At 36.0% G+C, this 17254-nt stretch overlaps 1 protein-coding gene across 2 annotated transcripts in view; it reads right to left on the bottom strand.

Annotated features, from left to right (window-relative positions):
* ATP9B (ATPase phospholipid transporting 9B (putative)) overlaps positions 1-17254 on the bottom strand; it is a 179352-nt gene that overhangs the window by 90214 nt on the left and 71884 nt on the right. For both annotated transcript variants that reach the window (XM_068931599.1, XM_068931598.1), the window contains exons 8-9: positions 13984-14078; positions 5196-5276 (exon numbers count right to left, since the gene is read on the bottom strand). In XM_068931599.1, coding sequence (XP_068787700.1) covers positions 5196-5276; positions 13984-14078 — 176 coding nt within the window. The remainder of the gene's footprint in view (positions 1-5195; positions 5277-13983; positions 14079-17254) is intronic.

Below are 17254 nucleotides of genomic sequence, written 5' to 3'. Positions count from 1 at the left end.
TATCATTATGTTACTACACAGAAATTCATGGTTTGCCCATGTCTTATGTATGTAGTTCTAATCCCTCCCTTCCCGCCTCCTATTCCAAATAGGAAATAGGAAAAACTGGTAAGAATTCAAAAATGCAGCAAGAGTAGTCAAAGGAGCTTCCAGATTAGATATGATTAACTAAACCTAGACTCTCTAATCAGGGAGATGATGGACACTTATAAAATTACAAGTATAAAGAAAAGGAAGCTAGATACTGCTTGTTTGCTGTCTCTTTCAGCACAAGAAAGAGGTCATAAATAAAGCCAGCAGAATTGAAACAATTAATGCAATTATACTTCATAAAATATGTAATTAACTTGTAGACCTTCTTACTCTTTGAAGGCCAAAAGATTACACAGGTTGAGGGAGGGCTGGACAAGTTTAAACAGGAGAAATTCACTGCAGGTTATCTATGGAAACTAGGTCTGACTCAGGAAGTTTCCACACCATGGGTTGTCAAGGGACAGGAAAGCATTACTTTCTCCTTATTGTATTCTTATTCTCCTTCCCAGCAATCTGCTTTTGGCTATTGTCAGAAACAGGATACTAAGCTAGAAAATCCTTTTTTCTGACCTAATGTATTCCTGAGTTACTAGGTTTTAAGATAACGAAAGGTGAAGCTCGTCCACGCTGCTAGCAGAAATCAAAAGTCCTGCAACATTTATGAGGAGCTGACAATATAGCCAATCAAAAAAAAAAAAAAAGCCATTCGTCCTGTGTCTACCAGTCAGCCACAAGACTAGTGAAACATCTCTTTAAGTTACTCAAAATCACATTTAAAAGCTTAAGATACCTAACCAGCTAAGTCTCTTTCTATGCCCGCCATGCTTACCAAGAGAATGGTTTGGCAGATCAGTTAGCTTCTACTTGCTTCTCTATTCAGCAGCTTCATCATATTTCTTTCACGTCTTTGTCTCATGCAGCCTTTCTGCCTTTCTACTATTCATTCAATTGACCAAATACCACACTTTCCATCCATAAACAGATGATGACTTAACCTTATTTTTGTATTTACCATAAACTACTCAAATGAAAAATAAAAAATACACTTATGGGTTAGCTCAGCTATTTCATGTTATTTTTATATTTTACATTTTGCAGGAGAGAGGAGGGAGAGAGGGAGAGCAGAAGCAGGGAGGGGACAGAGACTGGTTCCTCAGCAAGACTGAGTCAGCGGTAAGGAAAAAATAGTTCTGCAGATTTTCAGAATGCTGCTCCAGCTAGAAGAAGAATGTGTCACGGAACAAATGAAAACTATCACTCACTCTAGCAGCAGGAAATTGACAAACAAGAGTTTTTTTGTCCAGTTGCCATACCTTCCACTGAAGGTCTGCCTAGGTTGAATCTCATCTGGCAGCTGTATGTTTATTAGTCTTTAAATTCTGAATTAGGCTCATTACCAGAACAGCGCAATCCTTACTATTGCATTCAAGCTTTTTAACTTAAGCTCAGTTCTTGACATCATGCATAGTACTGATCATGGAGTTTTAAATCCTCTACAGTTCCTATTCTAAGAGACTTGTCTATAGCTCTTGTGTGTATAGAGAAAAGGGAACAGATGACCAGAGAAATAAAAATGAATATATCCTGCCCTCAGTTCTAAATTCACAATATAGCTGACCAAAAGGCACAGCAAATCTCTAGTAGCTATCTAAAAGGTCTTCAGAGCTACAACTCGCTAGAAATGCTTTCAGAGCATGACAGAGATCTTTAAGTCCAAACAGCTAATCCTTGAAAGAACCAGTGCATCACTTCCATCGCACCTTTTTTGGGCCCTATTCCTATGACAGAATGAAGCACAGACCACAGATAATACCAACTTTGTAGAGCCATGACATCCAGGAAACTGGAAGAATAGCCATTAGTTTAGTTGCATCACGAAAACGAGGCTCCTGTCCTCCCTCCACCCCAATCCCACAGTCAATCATTTCTGCTACACTCCTTAGAGTGGCACCTGTATTTTTAACAAGGTCAGATTACTTTTCACATGTCAGCTCCCTAGTCTGGCTCTCCATATGGCTGTTAGTGCCAGCACAAAGGCAGCAAATAACATGGAGTCACGAAACACAGCACCATCCCCTTCAGTGACAACAGAAAATCAAGCCAGATTGAAGTGAACACAACATTGTGTCAAAATAGAAAATTCTCTAAGACCAAATAAGAAGTTAAAAAGGAGCCAGCATTCTTTCCACTAAAATGCAAGGAAAGCCCAAGAAAACATCTATAGAATTAGCTTTAAGTCAGAGATTCAACATGTAAACAAAAACACTCTTCTCTGCACTCACAACTCTATACGTAGTTTTCCAAAGTATCAACCACTACACACAACATGTTTGTATCAAGACAATTTTTTTTAAAAATATTTGAGTTAGGGGTTGATATATTGGAAAAATGCTGCCAAATAACTCTGTAGTATAGTAGAAATAACTTAGTACAGCAGATTAACTAAACTCAAGGGAATCAGTTCCCTGATCTTCCTACTGGAACAGGAACTTAAGATTTAAAAATATTCTCAAATTGAATGAAGAGACTGAGGTGATAATGCAGAGCTATAAAATAGGAGAAATTTAAAGGAAAAGATTCTTAACCGAATGATGAAAGCAGGAGCCAAATTTAAATGAAAAACAGCCAAAAATCAAAGCAGGAAAGAGACAGTTTCCATGATTCTGAAGAGAAGGCACCAGCAAAGTGTAAATAATCCTAGGCATACCAGTATACACTGATATAATGCTCCACGATACTCTTTTGCCTGCAATGAATATAAGTTGGATTAAGTGTGGCTAGCTTATATTTCTCTTTCTACAGATCCATGTTTTTCTCCTGCTTTTGCAGAATTGGTAAAATAGATTCCTAATGTATCAAGCCTACTGTCAGACAGAAATCCTCTAATAGTTGGGCTTATGTAAATCCCTACTCTGTGCAGCACTATTTCAACATATCAAGACATGATATGGATGATACTCTGAGAATATATAAACACACTTCATATAAACAAATATCTCATGTATTTTCACAGTAACCAAATTTAGCTAATTTCTCACTTCTTGGCAGAAGGTCTAGAAAAAAAGGAAGTAGAGGATGAGGATTAATTTAGATCGCCATTTAAGGGCCAGATGTGATTCCTCCTGTGTGCCCATGCAAGGGCACAACCTTGTTTTCATGCACTGACTGCATATAAAGTATCAAAACTCACAGAGAGAGAAGGAAAAATGACTGCATGTGAAGCTGGCAGACAGAAAAGAGTACCATGGAGCTTTAACTCCTCCTGATGTAGCTTGCTAGTGCACTACAAAAGGTATGTTCTGTCAATTATTAGGCTAGTAGTAGATATATTTCCCACACAGAAGTATTTGAAAGAGAAGTTGTTCCCACATAAAAATTCTACAGCTATGCACCTAACTTTCTTGTTTTTTTTTAAATGGTCATGCACTTCTTGAAATTATCTAAGTTTGTCTTCTACATTGTTAGCACTCTGTCTTCATAATGAAAAAAAAGAAAAAAAAAAAATCAATGTGCTATTACCCTGTCAACCTACCCTTGCAAGAATTCTTTGAACATCAATGCCTAAGTAGGAAAAATGTATGCATTAGCATCACTAAGCACACTAATTTTTTTTTTTTTTTTTAAACTTTAACATATAACAGAAATTAGATGCAAAAACTGATTTAGTGTAACAAGCAGGGCTTCACAGCCAAACTGGAAAGATAAATCAGTAAACAAGTGTCCTAAAGCAACATCAAATTCTGCCAAATTTCACTGTGCACAAGGTATACAGCTAACAAAAAAGCTTCTAAAAGTGATAAATGTGTACAGTGTGATTTATCCAAATCTGAGGGCACTGCCCTCAGCTGCATGCACACACAAATTCAGTTTGAACTACCCTTCCTTCATAAGCAGTCAAAACAATGCATCTGTAAGCCTGAAAGGTTCCTTATCAGGAATGCTTGAATAATACTGCTCTTATTACACCTACAAATGGAACCCACAACGGAGAGCAGCCATTTAACGATAATTTCCCGATGCCTCAATTGCACACACTGAAGTTGTTAAAAAGGCTCCAAAGAGTTCAATTTATATTTAGAAAAGTATATGTCTAGCCATTGGGACAGGAATAACATGAATTTTACAGCTGTTAATAGAATTTTCATTTGGACAATTGGTCAATACAAAATTTAAGTAAACATTGTTTCTTACAGCTTCTTAAGTTGTGGACCAGTGACATTTACTGTGTAGGCAGCAAGAACTATAACTGGTATAAACTGGTATAAAGTTGTTCAGCAGTGAACAACTGCAATATCTCATTCATCAGTGAACTCGGAATTGTGAACTGGAATTCCAATTACTGAGCAAAATTTATTACCAATTTGAGTCACTGGGTCAAAAAAGCCTTCTCCCCACCCCCACAGTAGTTAATTCTATCAAATCATTTCAGGACCTTAAACTATCAGGAGGAACAAGTCTACTGTAACACTGAGTCTGGCTTATGTAAACCAAGCAATCACTCTATCTGCTAATATAGCACTAGCAATCTGAAATGCTTTTTTTAGCAGCTATGAGGACACACTGCTTTAAAAGGTTAACTTTAACAGGTCACCTTTTGAAAATAACAGCAAAAAAGTCACAAAAATGAACAGAGGGTTATGTTGTATTTGATCTTGAATCTAATTCTAAAAGGCAAAAAAATTAATAAACTAGCTTATTAATAAACTAGCTTAAACCTAAGGAGCTTTTCCATTTTATTTTATTTTTAAAGACAGCTGGTACTTCCAAAGTTGAGTCTTTTCCTTGAAAGGACACGATAAACAAGGCATCTTTTTATTGTAGATAAACTAGCAGTTGCATTGTCTCAAGCTACTGAATATATTTGACTTGCAGCATTTTCCAACATATATAAACAATATAAAAAATGCTTGAAGATAAACAGACATATGCTGATGTATAAATGGTTTAAAATAAAAACGTTAACATGAGGAGTAGGTTTTTTTGTATCAGTTTCCTGCTACATACATTTACCAAAATATCACGCATATAAAGTATTTCTGTTACAGCAACATGGAAAAATCTCCTGTAAACCTAAGGAAAGATCAGATGCAGCTTAGATACTTATGTTTCAGTGACACTGGAAAACAGGAAAGAAGTAGAACTTATTTACAGACACTACTTACCCGTGTGAAGGTACCCTCAAAACTGTGAATATCCAGCTGTGGCTTCTGAGCATAAACGTAAGCATTGATTGAAAAAAGATCCTGTAAAACAGATTAAACTGCTTACTATTACTCAAACTTAATACTTGTTCTGATGAACCTTTTAAAAAATTCCAGTTTATTCCTCCCACCCCAAAGTTAAAATGATGAAAGTTTTACCCAACTAAGAAATAGCTCTTTCAGTACATCTTGCTAGAAAGGAACCACTTCCAAGACGACGTTCTGAATGTGCTGTCAGTTCACACACTGAATTGTTTTACATTAATAACATGAGTTATGGAATCTGATCTAATTTATTTTCTCTTAACATTTAATTCCTAATAGTCTAACCTTAAAATAGTATTTTCCATATCTTTATTCCTTCAAAAAATAAATTAAAGGTGGCTTTAATGAAACTGGAAACAAAACTTTCCTAGCAAGGAAAAGGCCAATGTAATATGGGGAAAACAATGCAATTGATTAAAGTTGTCTTAAATGCTCAAGCACTCACTGTCCCCATCCACAGATAACCCATGAGAAACTCCAATTTCAATAAAAGTTGGCCACTTCAGCAGGATTACTTACACGCTTGAAGTCAGGAACAAACTTACGTAGTCTTATAAAACTAGGTCTAAATTAAATGGTACTACTGCTCACAACAGCAAACAACCCACAGACACTCCTACCCTAAAACTAAGAACAAGAGACTTTTAGATACCACAGCAGTGGGCTTATATATAGTGATGAGAGTATAGCAGAAACAAGAAAAACCAATCGGATGATTTTAAGATCTTAGGAGCTGTCCCTGGAGGCACAGGGAGGCCCAGCTTAAAATTCTGAAATAAGTTTTTCTCAGGCGTTTCGTTAGGAAATTGTTCTGAAGCTTTCACCTTCCACACAAGAAATACCGCAGACTACTTGTTAACAAGTGCTACAAAGGAATTTTTTCTTATCCTCACTAAAGTAAAAATTTTTGTGCTTTCTAGATGGACAGGACCAACAGCAGGTAAGAGATTTCAGCACAAGTGGACCACTCATGTATGGACTCTCCTTTGGAGAGGTGCAGGTACTTGAAACCAAAACCAATTAACTGAAGAATCACAACCTTTGATGAAAATACAAGAGTTAACCCCAGCGATTAGGAGTTGGATACAGTGAGAAGGTAATCTCCACCTTTATTAACGGATATTGCTGATAAAAGGACTACAGATTTTTGAATATTGATATATTTTACTTTTTCAGATCAAAGTGAATGTGCTTACTCAGATGTTTTACATTTAAAAAGCATGTTTGCCTTAAGTATAGCTCTGTATAAATCACTGATTTTCTATTTCAACCTGTATTTTTATTCTGTAGACCTGAAATGTCTCTTATTTCATACACGAACACATAGACTAAGTTTTTCACATGCCTTATAAAACATGAATCAAATCTGAACATTAACTCTTACAGATCATCTTTATCTTAAACCATTAGTCATTCATTGTAGTCCTTCACATGAAGTTTCATTCACTGCATCCTTGTCCTTCCAATCTACTTTTCATCAGCTTCGCGAGAAATAATTCATATGAAACTAATACACATGTGGTGTCTTATATCTTCATCATTCACTTCTTCCCAATCTGTTATCACCTACAATTTAGCTAATCTAGGCTATTATGTGCTTTATTATGCAAAGAAAAATAAGAGTCTCTCAGTGCTGGATAGTACAGCAGAAAACTAATACCACACACATACTCATATACACAATAAAAGCTGTTAGTGAAATGCGTCAACCAAAAAACTTCTCTCTTTTCAAAGAACGCCTTAGTGGGAAACAACATTAGACTAAAAGGAAGCAAAAAGATCCACCTTTTAAAGTATACTGGCATTAGTGCAGTAATATATTTTCCTGCTTCCTTAATCTTTTTTTTTTTTTTTAATGTATTTGCTTCTACTATGATATCCTCTCTCCTTTGTTACATTTTAAGGTAAAAAAAAAAGTTTACATTCTTTGGTGTCTTCTATCTTACATTTTAGCTCTTCATTTGTATTTCTGATCGAACACCTAAACTTTTCAGGTCTTCCTTTTTTAGTAAAGGATTTAAACCCTGACAAATTCTCTTTTCTTTCTAGAGAACTGAGATCTTCACATTCCCTAAACATTTGTGGCACATCCCTAGAATGTCAAAAACTAGAACCAACAGAGTATTCCAAACGTGGACCTTTTTCCCCTTAAAAATGAAAAGCATTATATAAACCTACGCTCTGAGAGAAATCCTGGTGGCAATTCATTGTCATTTCATTATGAGCAGAAAGAGATGTGATGCAAGCACATTTAATATATGCTCAGTAGCTTTCTGAAGTACCTTTTTATTACTGGGGGAAATTTCTACACTTAGCAATAAAAAAATTACCTGGTTAGTCTTATTCATTGTTTCCCATTATATAAAAGCAAGAAATAGGGAAATAACCTTAAACAAAAGATTTTATTTAAATATTATTAGGAGACTTTTTTTTTCATTAATGATTTAAATAATGAGGAACTCTGTCTTCATAACATTTATCTTCAATAAAGAATAATTTTCATACTATATGCACTGAACTGCTGGTTCACTGAAGTCAAAGAATTCTACCAGTATGTTCAATAGGAACAGGATTCTACATCTAAAAAAAAATTACGCTGCATTTAGGAAATAGTGATGGCAAATGACCTCGGTTATTTTCTTATTCCAGGAAAAAAAAAACAAAAACAAAACCACACACTTGGGCAGAGGGAGAGGTTATAAGAACCTTCGATTACAGAAACAATACAGACCTTAAGTAATAAAAAATAAGTTATTTTTAAAGAAAACTCATCTACTGTCTTATTTACCTTGATGACATCAAGCATTCTATTCCCTGTCACCTGCAAATAACCACTCAGAAGAACGCATTTCATCCATCTACATGGAAATCCAGGAAATGACTTGATAACAGTACAATAATGAAAATGTTCTCTTTTGCATTTCATAATACTAATTTTAAAATCACCCTCAAGTTATCAATAACACAGAAAAATCTTGTCTATTAGGTCAAGGGCAACATTTGTTCACCTTACTTAAAGATCATTAAAATACATTCTTAATCATAACATGTAGTTCATTACAAATAAAATTGCCTTTGGTTCAATAAAACTAATTAAATGTAAATGGTATTGTTTACTGCTGTATGGATCTTCTGATATAAATCAGCAAGTCACCATTTATTGAAAATTACAGTGACCTCACTGCTGTTAATAAATTTACTTGATCACATACGCTAGAGAAGAATGCCTCACAATGGGCGTATATTGTCGGGGCGGGGGGGGGAAGGCAAACAAACAACTGCCCCACATATAACTATGAAACTGCAAGAAATCGGATCTGGGTGTTACAGTATTTGCTGCTCAGCCATCATTAAATGACTTGTTGAAATTTTAATTCTCTGATCACATTAAGTGGTTTAGGAAGACAACAAAATCTGTACTGATCATCTTTGGTGGTGTCATCTGTTCTTTAAGAAAAGCTCTAAAGTTCTGCAGGTTTATTTTATTCCGAGTGTCACAGTGGGTACAGTTACAATGCTGCTCTGCTGGTGTGACTGACAGCTCACGACAACACAAGATGCTCACAACCTCTACACCAGAAAACTAAAGACATCAGAATCAATAACAATTATGGACAGTATATTCTGTCAAATACATGACCAAATTGCTTAGTCTACTTTATGCTCAAATTACACAGGTCATTCTTTTAAATTATTCAGTACACATTGTAATATGTCAAAATATACTGTAAACTTCAGCTTTGAAAATGCCCTGGGAGCAGATGGAGCAGGCAGTGTAGCAGAAGTTGGTTTAAGTGTGGAGTCTCTGAAAGCCAGGAAAGGCACTTCTGTACCCAACTGCTACTCCACATGGAAAGTTAGCTAAAATCATTTGATCCGCTACAGCGGAAACCAGAACATCAGCCCAGAGACGCTGAGGACAGAATGACTGACCCCCAGAGAAACAGCATCTCACAGCACTGCGCTTCAAATGGGGTCTTTCTGTAAAGGGAACCTGCCCATTGAATTACTGGTTTATGAAACAACTACAAATTTAATTTAAGAAACCTAACCTATTTTTGTAGCCAACCATGCAAATACAAGCACTTACTCCAGTTTAAAGGTAGCATTGAATTAAAATATAAGTTTCATATATTTGAAATGGAGTAAACTAGCAGAACTGGTCTTGTCTCTAAGCAATACTTAAGTATGGCCACAGAACATTTTATATTATGCTCTATCAATCTTCTTTACTGTGTCTTGCCACTAATGCAAAATTTAGCAAAATAAGCACATACTCGAGACACAAAACTCAATTTATCACTCCTTACATGGACAAAACTTGAGCTCAGTTTGAGATGAGCTGGAGCAAATTGCTGAACGGAGGGGCCATCAGTGTCATATTACCACAGCTATTTTACCAATAGCCCAGCAGGTGGCAATCAAGAATTACTGCGAGGGAACCATTCCAGCCTTTTTTTCCTCCCTTCAGAGTGTAAGATATTCTCTAATTTATAAACTAGCACTGCATGCACAATAAAAGAGGCAGAAGAATTTTACGAATATATTAACTATGGAAGTGGCACTACTGTTCGATAGGTATTACATAGAGTTGACAGAAACAGGCATTTATCACATCTCACATCAAAATGGTCTGGTCTTTCGGAAGATTCATTTGCCAAAATTCCTTAAAACAAAGTAGTTTTCATTAAATACTTGATTTAAAAAGGCAAATATCAAAATATTTAGATAGATATTCCTTGCCCAAAGTGCCTATTTTCACTGCTTTCAGGGCAAGCTGAGCAGAGCTCGTCTCGCAGAGCCCGTCTTGCAGAGCAAATGACATAAATGAAATGAAATGAGGATTACTTTTCTAGCAGCTCCAAATTTTTAAACAGAAGGAATTGCCTGATTCTCCCAACCTTTCACAGAGGAAAAGGAAATCAAAGTTGATCTCAGACTGGAGCCAAAAGCTCAATCCTCTATAGATTGCTCTAACCCCAAACTTCTGCAAAAGTCTTCAAGCCTATCAAAAAACATATGTCTCTTCACTGTGTGAGTAAGCAAGAGAATCACTGTAGAACAGTGATTTTCAAGTTAGGAAGGGAAATAACGCATAGAAGTGTCTTCTAAAGTAAAAGACATTTTCAAGTTAAGACTGAGAAAGCAACTTGCCTGAGTTTTTCAAGTCTTTAATAAATGAATTTTTCCGCAATAGAAGTTACCATAAAAGCCTAGGGTGTACACTGCGTGTACAAGACAGCTCAGATAAAATTCTCTTAAAAAAATAAGTATTTTAAGCACCCTTTTTTTGTATATAACTTGGGTGCAAAGTTTCCAAGGTACCAAAATCTAACTCTACATGTTTAAAGCATATATCCTATTGATACTGTTAACTTTTTCCAAAATCATATTTTTACTGTAACTATAAAGAAACAATTCTGCACACTGCACTACAATTTTTAAAAACGAATGCTTATTTATAGATACAAATTGTGATCTTAACACAATTTGTGCCTCTACTAGGAACTAAAAAAAAAGGGGGGGGGGGGCTCTTGGAGTAAAATAACTTAATAATGTTATTTTTTATGTCAGTTTGAAATCCACAGTTGCTAAGAGTTTCATACTAATCTTATAAAGTTGCCCGTCCACAGAGATTCCTCAGATGGCAAACAGCTCTTGCATACTGTTACCATCTCAGCAGAGGCAAGAGTGCCTTCTGAGGAACTAGAGAATTGCTAACGTGCTTCCCAAAGGACCGGCAACAGTGTCCTGGATTGTGTGCTGGGCTGCATCTTCTGTGGATGATGTGTGGGTTCCCTAACAAAAAAGGTTTCCGTTCGTGAGCACTGAGCTACCATTTCCCCTGAAAATTCTCAGGTGAGGCTTGGGAGCAAAGCAAACGTGATTTAACCATTGCAAACCATCCAAAACCAGCTAGGAAGCAGCCATTTAAAATGATCATCATATTAGAGATAAAATTCCAAATATTTCCTAGCAATTAGAACTTAGATGTATAAAGCTAATGTATAATCTTTTCCAAAAGCAGCTGTTTAGGCCAAAACGTTACAGGCAGGAGAGCGAGGTGGGAACCAACAAACATCAACATTGGCTGGACCAAGCCATGCAGTATAGAAATTGAGGTAGTTAGATTTATTTGGCAGGAAGTATTTTGGGATGACATGTCAGCTTAATGTGGCCTAAGCTGTACATAGTTGTCCCTTTCTGAAAAGGGCAATTTAATTGATTTTTTAATCAAAGCCAGGTAGAAAACTGATTGGTTTTTAGTTATCAAATACATGCATTTATGTTCAAAACCACATTATGGACATAATTTTTTATTAGAAGATAGGCCAATGGCTAAATGATTAAACTGGCAGAAGATTTTGTTCTTATTATAAATACTAAAATTCATCTGCAAGTTATGCAATACTTGTTAAAGTCTGTTTCTGCACTAGAACTTGTCTTGGGGAATGATAATAAATCCTATACAAATTGATTCTATTTAGAAAACAAAGTTCCCTATACACTGATCAGCTATCAGATTTCCAATTTAAACATGTCTACAATAAGCTGTCATACTTCCTGTCTTTCATTAGCAATTACAAGCATTCTGCTAATGTTTCATGACCAGTTTTATTTAAAGTCTTTCTCTCCACTGCCTTGTCAACATGTTTGTTTTCAAGTACAACCACCTTCAAAATATAAGTCATAGAATTTAATAGTTGGCCTTTCTATTCAAACTCTTCAAAACCAACTTCAGTTTCTTAATAGTTTGTTTCCCTGAGTAAATCAGAGCAAATTAGGAAGTATTTTGAACATTTTTACTAATTCAGTTACGCTTCACCAAGCCTTTACCCAACTGAACATGACCAGTATTTTTTGCAGTTCCTGAAGTGAGCCACGGATAGACAGTTAAGGAGAGTTAAACGTTTTCTGAGAATACAATTCATATGACCACTTAGCATACATCAGAATGAATGCCAAGTCAGTACTCTGTTTCTAGGAAGACAATCAAACCTCCAATCCTAATTATATTTCCAGTGACAGATGAATTAAAAACATAAGAAGTTCTGCAAAATATTTTATGTGCAGAGGACAGTACTTAAGATGCAATTCCACAAAGCATGAACCTGCAAGAAATGTAATTTTAATCAGCTCATAACATGCTACGGAGAAAAAGTCAGTAAAAACAAGATGAAAGCAACTTATCAGGGCAAAGAATTCACTCAGTCCCATTAATACTTTAGTGTCTGAAGGTTTTCATCACAAACTTCTGACGGCCTGTCCATCAGTCAAACCACCCACTTTGTCTTCACTAAGTCAGCAAGATCATCACAAAGTTTTATTGACCGTTTCCATACCACGTGGATGGGTTAAAGTAGCAGTGATACACACTGGCCCTACACTAACGCTGTACACGGAATAAGGGTTTCTACTGCTTTTTTCCAAGAATACATTTCAGAATTAAGTCACGTAAGAGCTAAGGCCTAACCTGTCATCAAAGAATAAAAGCGAAAAAAACCCCACAGCAGCAGTTGGTTGTGCGATGACTAAACAAAGCCATCTTCTTCCTCTTGAGGGAACTGGTGAATCCTTTTTCCACCAATATTTGAAACTGTACTACGTACCAGTAAACAGCTTGCTTTTACTTTTTCCAGTAAAGACTAAAAAATATCATATGAGAAATTTTGTTTTGGGGCATTTCCTGAACGTTGGATGCCTGAGCTTGCAATACTGCCTACCTTTCAAAACGAAAATAGGAATTTATTTCTTTCTACTCCAGCAACTGGAGTTTTTAAGATGCTAAACTATCCAGGCTCTGTTCCCGACAGAAGCTCTTGTCCTTAATCCCCTGACTATCCACCATCCTTTCCTGTTACTCTGCACTATTCTGCTCCCCTCACCCTAGAGCTCTTGCCTTTTATTCTCTTCCTTCCCTCCAAAACATTTTCTCTTTCCCTTAGACTCCATCTGGCATGACCAACTCTCAACCTCCAGTTCCATCCCTCACTCCCGATCCTCTAAATTCAAACCTAGAAGTCTTTCTTTTCACCTGCCTGGCACCTGGAGCCAGTAGCCAGAGCACAAGGAACACCGGGGGAGGGGAAAAAAAGTCTCCCTTAACCTAATTGCAGCATGATAGCAACTCCACAATTCAGGAGTAACTGCAGATATCTCGCTAAGATCTGGCGGTCTCCTAGATAATACACTTATTTGACCTATAAAGGTGGCATATACACAGCCCTCTTGGAATATGTTCAGCAGTAATAACACATCCAAAGGATTTAACATCCCAACACCAGTAATTTTGTACAGGTAAATTTCCATAAGGCTCAAACTTGGATATGTTTGCAGAGGAAGTCCCTTAATACCAAGCCAGTACAACTCTTCCGTGAAATTTCAAGCTTCTCCAATACATGGGACAAGCTTCAGCTTCTCAGAAGAGACATACTCATAAGATCTACATAATTTTTAGTAGATACATGTGTCTATTTTGAATATATACATATATAGACATACATAAAAAAGGGGCACATACACACACCATATATGGGACACATCATACAATTTTAACAGCTTTACCTGTGACATTTACAATGTATACATATACATAAAGACATGTGTATATGTATATGTATATGTATATGTATATGTATATATATATATATATATCTACACACACACGGACAGAAGTTTAAAAACAAATAGATAAAATACTTACCCCCAAAGCTGGCAACCTTTGTGTACAGCTGACAGCAACCTTTAGTTTCCAGTCTGTTTCTCCATCGAGCTGGTCAGTTCGAATAAAACACGAACCTTTAAGTTGTAAAAAGACACCAAACTATTTTTTAGATTTCCAAAAAATTCAGTTTGAGTTTAAAAAAAAAAAAAAAAAAGAAGTGAAAATAAACTGTTTTAAAACATTTCTAAATAAATGTCCCCATATAAGAGGACTGATGCTTTGGAATGCCTGTGTGTTGATTTCCGCCAGGAACGCTCTGCATATCACCCAATACTTGAGTACAGTATTTCTGATAAAATTAAAAATATGCTTGTTTATAAACAGGGGGGACAGAAATGGGTCCTATAGCATTTGTACAGTTACCTGTGATATCTTCAAGAGATCCAACTTCACTGAAGTTAAAACAGGTGAAAGATTTGATTTTTTTCTTCTAAAAATGTGGTCACTTGTGCAATTCCAGCATGTTAGAATAATTACAAAATGAAGACATGCCTGCAATTTTTGTTGTGTTGCTGGTATGAGATACCACACCCTTGCACTGCTTATATTTTCCTGACATGCTTTTTTTGTTTGTTTAAGAAACCCTTAAAATGGATGCCATTCAAAACAGCATATAAGGCCCCAGCATATTATCTCTGAAGGAAGTAATTTTAAGTCACCTGTACATCTCAAGGACCTAAAGCTAAAGAAACTTGTCAAGACATGCACAATAATTAAGGTATGAGGAAGCTCAAGATACCGACTCATTCATGCTGAGGAAAACTGATGGCATTAGTTTGCAAATTTTACACACGGTAGACTCATATCCAAGAACTGCACAATTAATGTCAGCACAGGAGGAACCCCTACCCCATACAGCTAGTTTGACTGATATGGCCACATCTTTTAGGGGACACTGAGCATGGGGGCTGGATTAGATGATCTCCAGAGGTCCCTTCCAACCTTAACCATTCTATGATCTGGAGAACTATATAGGTTACTAACGTGTATATAGGTTACTAACGTGAGATTCAGAGATGACAACACACAAAATTGCAAACCTATTCATGGATAAACAGTTAAAATTTCCAGCTAGCTTGCAGCCTTTAAAAAACTGCAGCAGCATTTTAGCAATACTCCTCGGAGCTGCTATAATAAAGATGCTTTAAATATTTTTAAACTAGTAACTACAGCTTCCATTACATTATAGCTGAACAATTTTACACACTACTGTTACGGGTGTAAATCAAAAATAGTAAAAAAAAGCAAACTAGATTTTTCTAGTTATTAGTAAATTTTAAATAAGTATACAGACACATGTCTGCGTACATGCATAATTCCTTCTATATTTAAATCAGTCCTAACAGAAACTAAAAAAGTACTTTCATCACTAGAAGTGACATGGTAACAATTAAACTGAAAGAAACACTGGCAAAGAAATTTGCTCATTAGAGTCTTCTTACACAGAAAATGAAACAAAGAGCTAAAAGCAGTGAATTTAACAGGCAATATATCAGAAAGGCTACCTACAAATGAATGCAAAATTTAAAAAGAGATATTCTTTTTTCAGGAAGCAGGCTGACAAAAGTGCCAGTTCTGTTCAGTGCCCAAGTTCAGATGAATGTGGTGTCACAACTAAAACACGTGGACCCTGATGTAAGTAAAGTCTAACAGAACCCAATGTTTTATTTATCAATGTCTGTAAATTTAGCAGTTCAATGACTGTATGAAAGGATGTGCTTGAGATAGAAGCCACCTGAAATTATATTTGACTTGAAGATAGCATTTTTACACAAGTCTTTTGAAAGAAGCTTATATATCTTCACGTAACAGCTGTACTTACATTAAGTGCATATCAAGTAAAAGAATCTTTAAATTTTAATGTAAAAGGCCTTCACAACACATATACTAAATTTCTTTCAAAGCTCAGAGCTGCAAGTTACACAGCTGTACCTAAAATAAGTTCTTGAGAAGCCGATTTGAAATTCTTGACAGGATTCCTGATGGATTTTCTTCTAAAAATAAAACACTGTAAAGCACTTTTCCAAAAGTCTGTTGTCATATAGAGCATTATAATAAGGGCTGAGGTATCTAACACCATCCAGGAATACCACACTTCCACTGCACTTTTTAGCCACGGCATACACCAGTCTACTTTCCATCATACTTTCCCTATACGAGACGTTTCATGGTTCTCTTTACCCTTCCTGTCAATGGCTGCTCTCATCCATCAATTTCATTTAGAATTATACTATAGATCAATGCAGTTCAAGACCAGTGCGGCTCCTGTGAATGGTTGACTGCACATATATTCATTTAATAGAGCTCACACTATGACACGTATTGGCCAGCTGCATTTCCTCTCCACTTCAGCAGTTAATTTCATCAATAACTTATCTCATAGCCTGTTTCCCTTTTATCCAGAAAAAAGGGCTGCTTTGTGCCAAGTCAGCTTTCAATAGTGATCACAACAGCAAAACTAAAACAATACACCCTCCACTTTCAAATACTTGATCAGATTTGACTAAGTAACTTTAACTATACTAGGAGATACTGATTTTAAATCTGGCTTAGCTAAGCTATAAATAATGGAAGATGGAACATGTGATCAGAAATGAGTTATGTATAAAAACCATCTCCCCCTCCAAACCCCAGAACCTAATAAGAACCAAATATTTCCCACTGTGTACTCTGTAAAATTCACATGTACTCCACCTTTTAAGCATATTTCAGTCAGTAGCAGATATAACTTCTAAAACAAAAAAAACCTGCATGCTTTAATAGAATATGTTTCAGGCCAACGTTTGGGGGGGGGGGGGACAACCCACACCACTACCATTAAGATTTTCCAGTATAAATATGACTAGGTGAAAAACATACCTATACAAGTGTCAGAAATGGCTATTCCTTCTTTTATTCAGTGATAAAGCGTTGAACCTGACAAATCATTATTTTCCAGCATTCAAAGAATCAAAATAAAGTTTTAGCTCCTCTTATAAGTATTTAAGCTCTGTGCTCTTTAAATGAAAAGTCATAAGGTATTTTTAAATATTTACCAAAGAATAGTCAACTACAGGAAGATAAAATTCTGCGCTGAACATAAGAAATTTGTAAGAGGACAAATATTTTTTCACAAGATTAAATATAAAGGCAAATGAAGAGATTAAACTATTTATTTTATACAAGAAGGGCACTCTGATGCTCATTTCCTACAGACAATATACTGTCACCCAGGATTAGTGTACAAAGTTGGACACAATGAACCTCTCAA

Source organism: Struthio camelus, chromosome 2 (assembly GCF_040807025.1).
Source record: "Struthio camelus isolate bStrCam1 chromosome 2, bStrCam1.hap1, whole genome shotgun sequence".
NCBI lineage: Eukaryota > Metazoa > Chordata > Aves > Struthioniformes > Struthionidae > Struthio > Struthio camelus.
The sequence above is the reverse complement of the archived record's forward strand: the minus strand, read 5'-3'. Positions and strand labels throughout refer to the sequence as shown.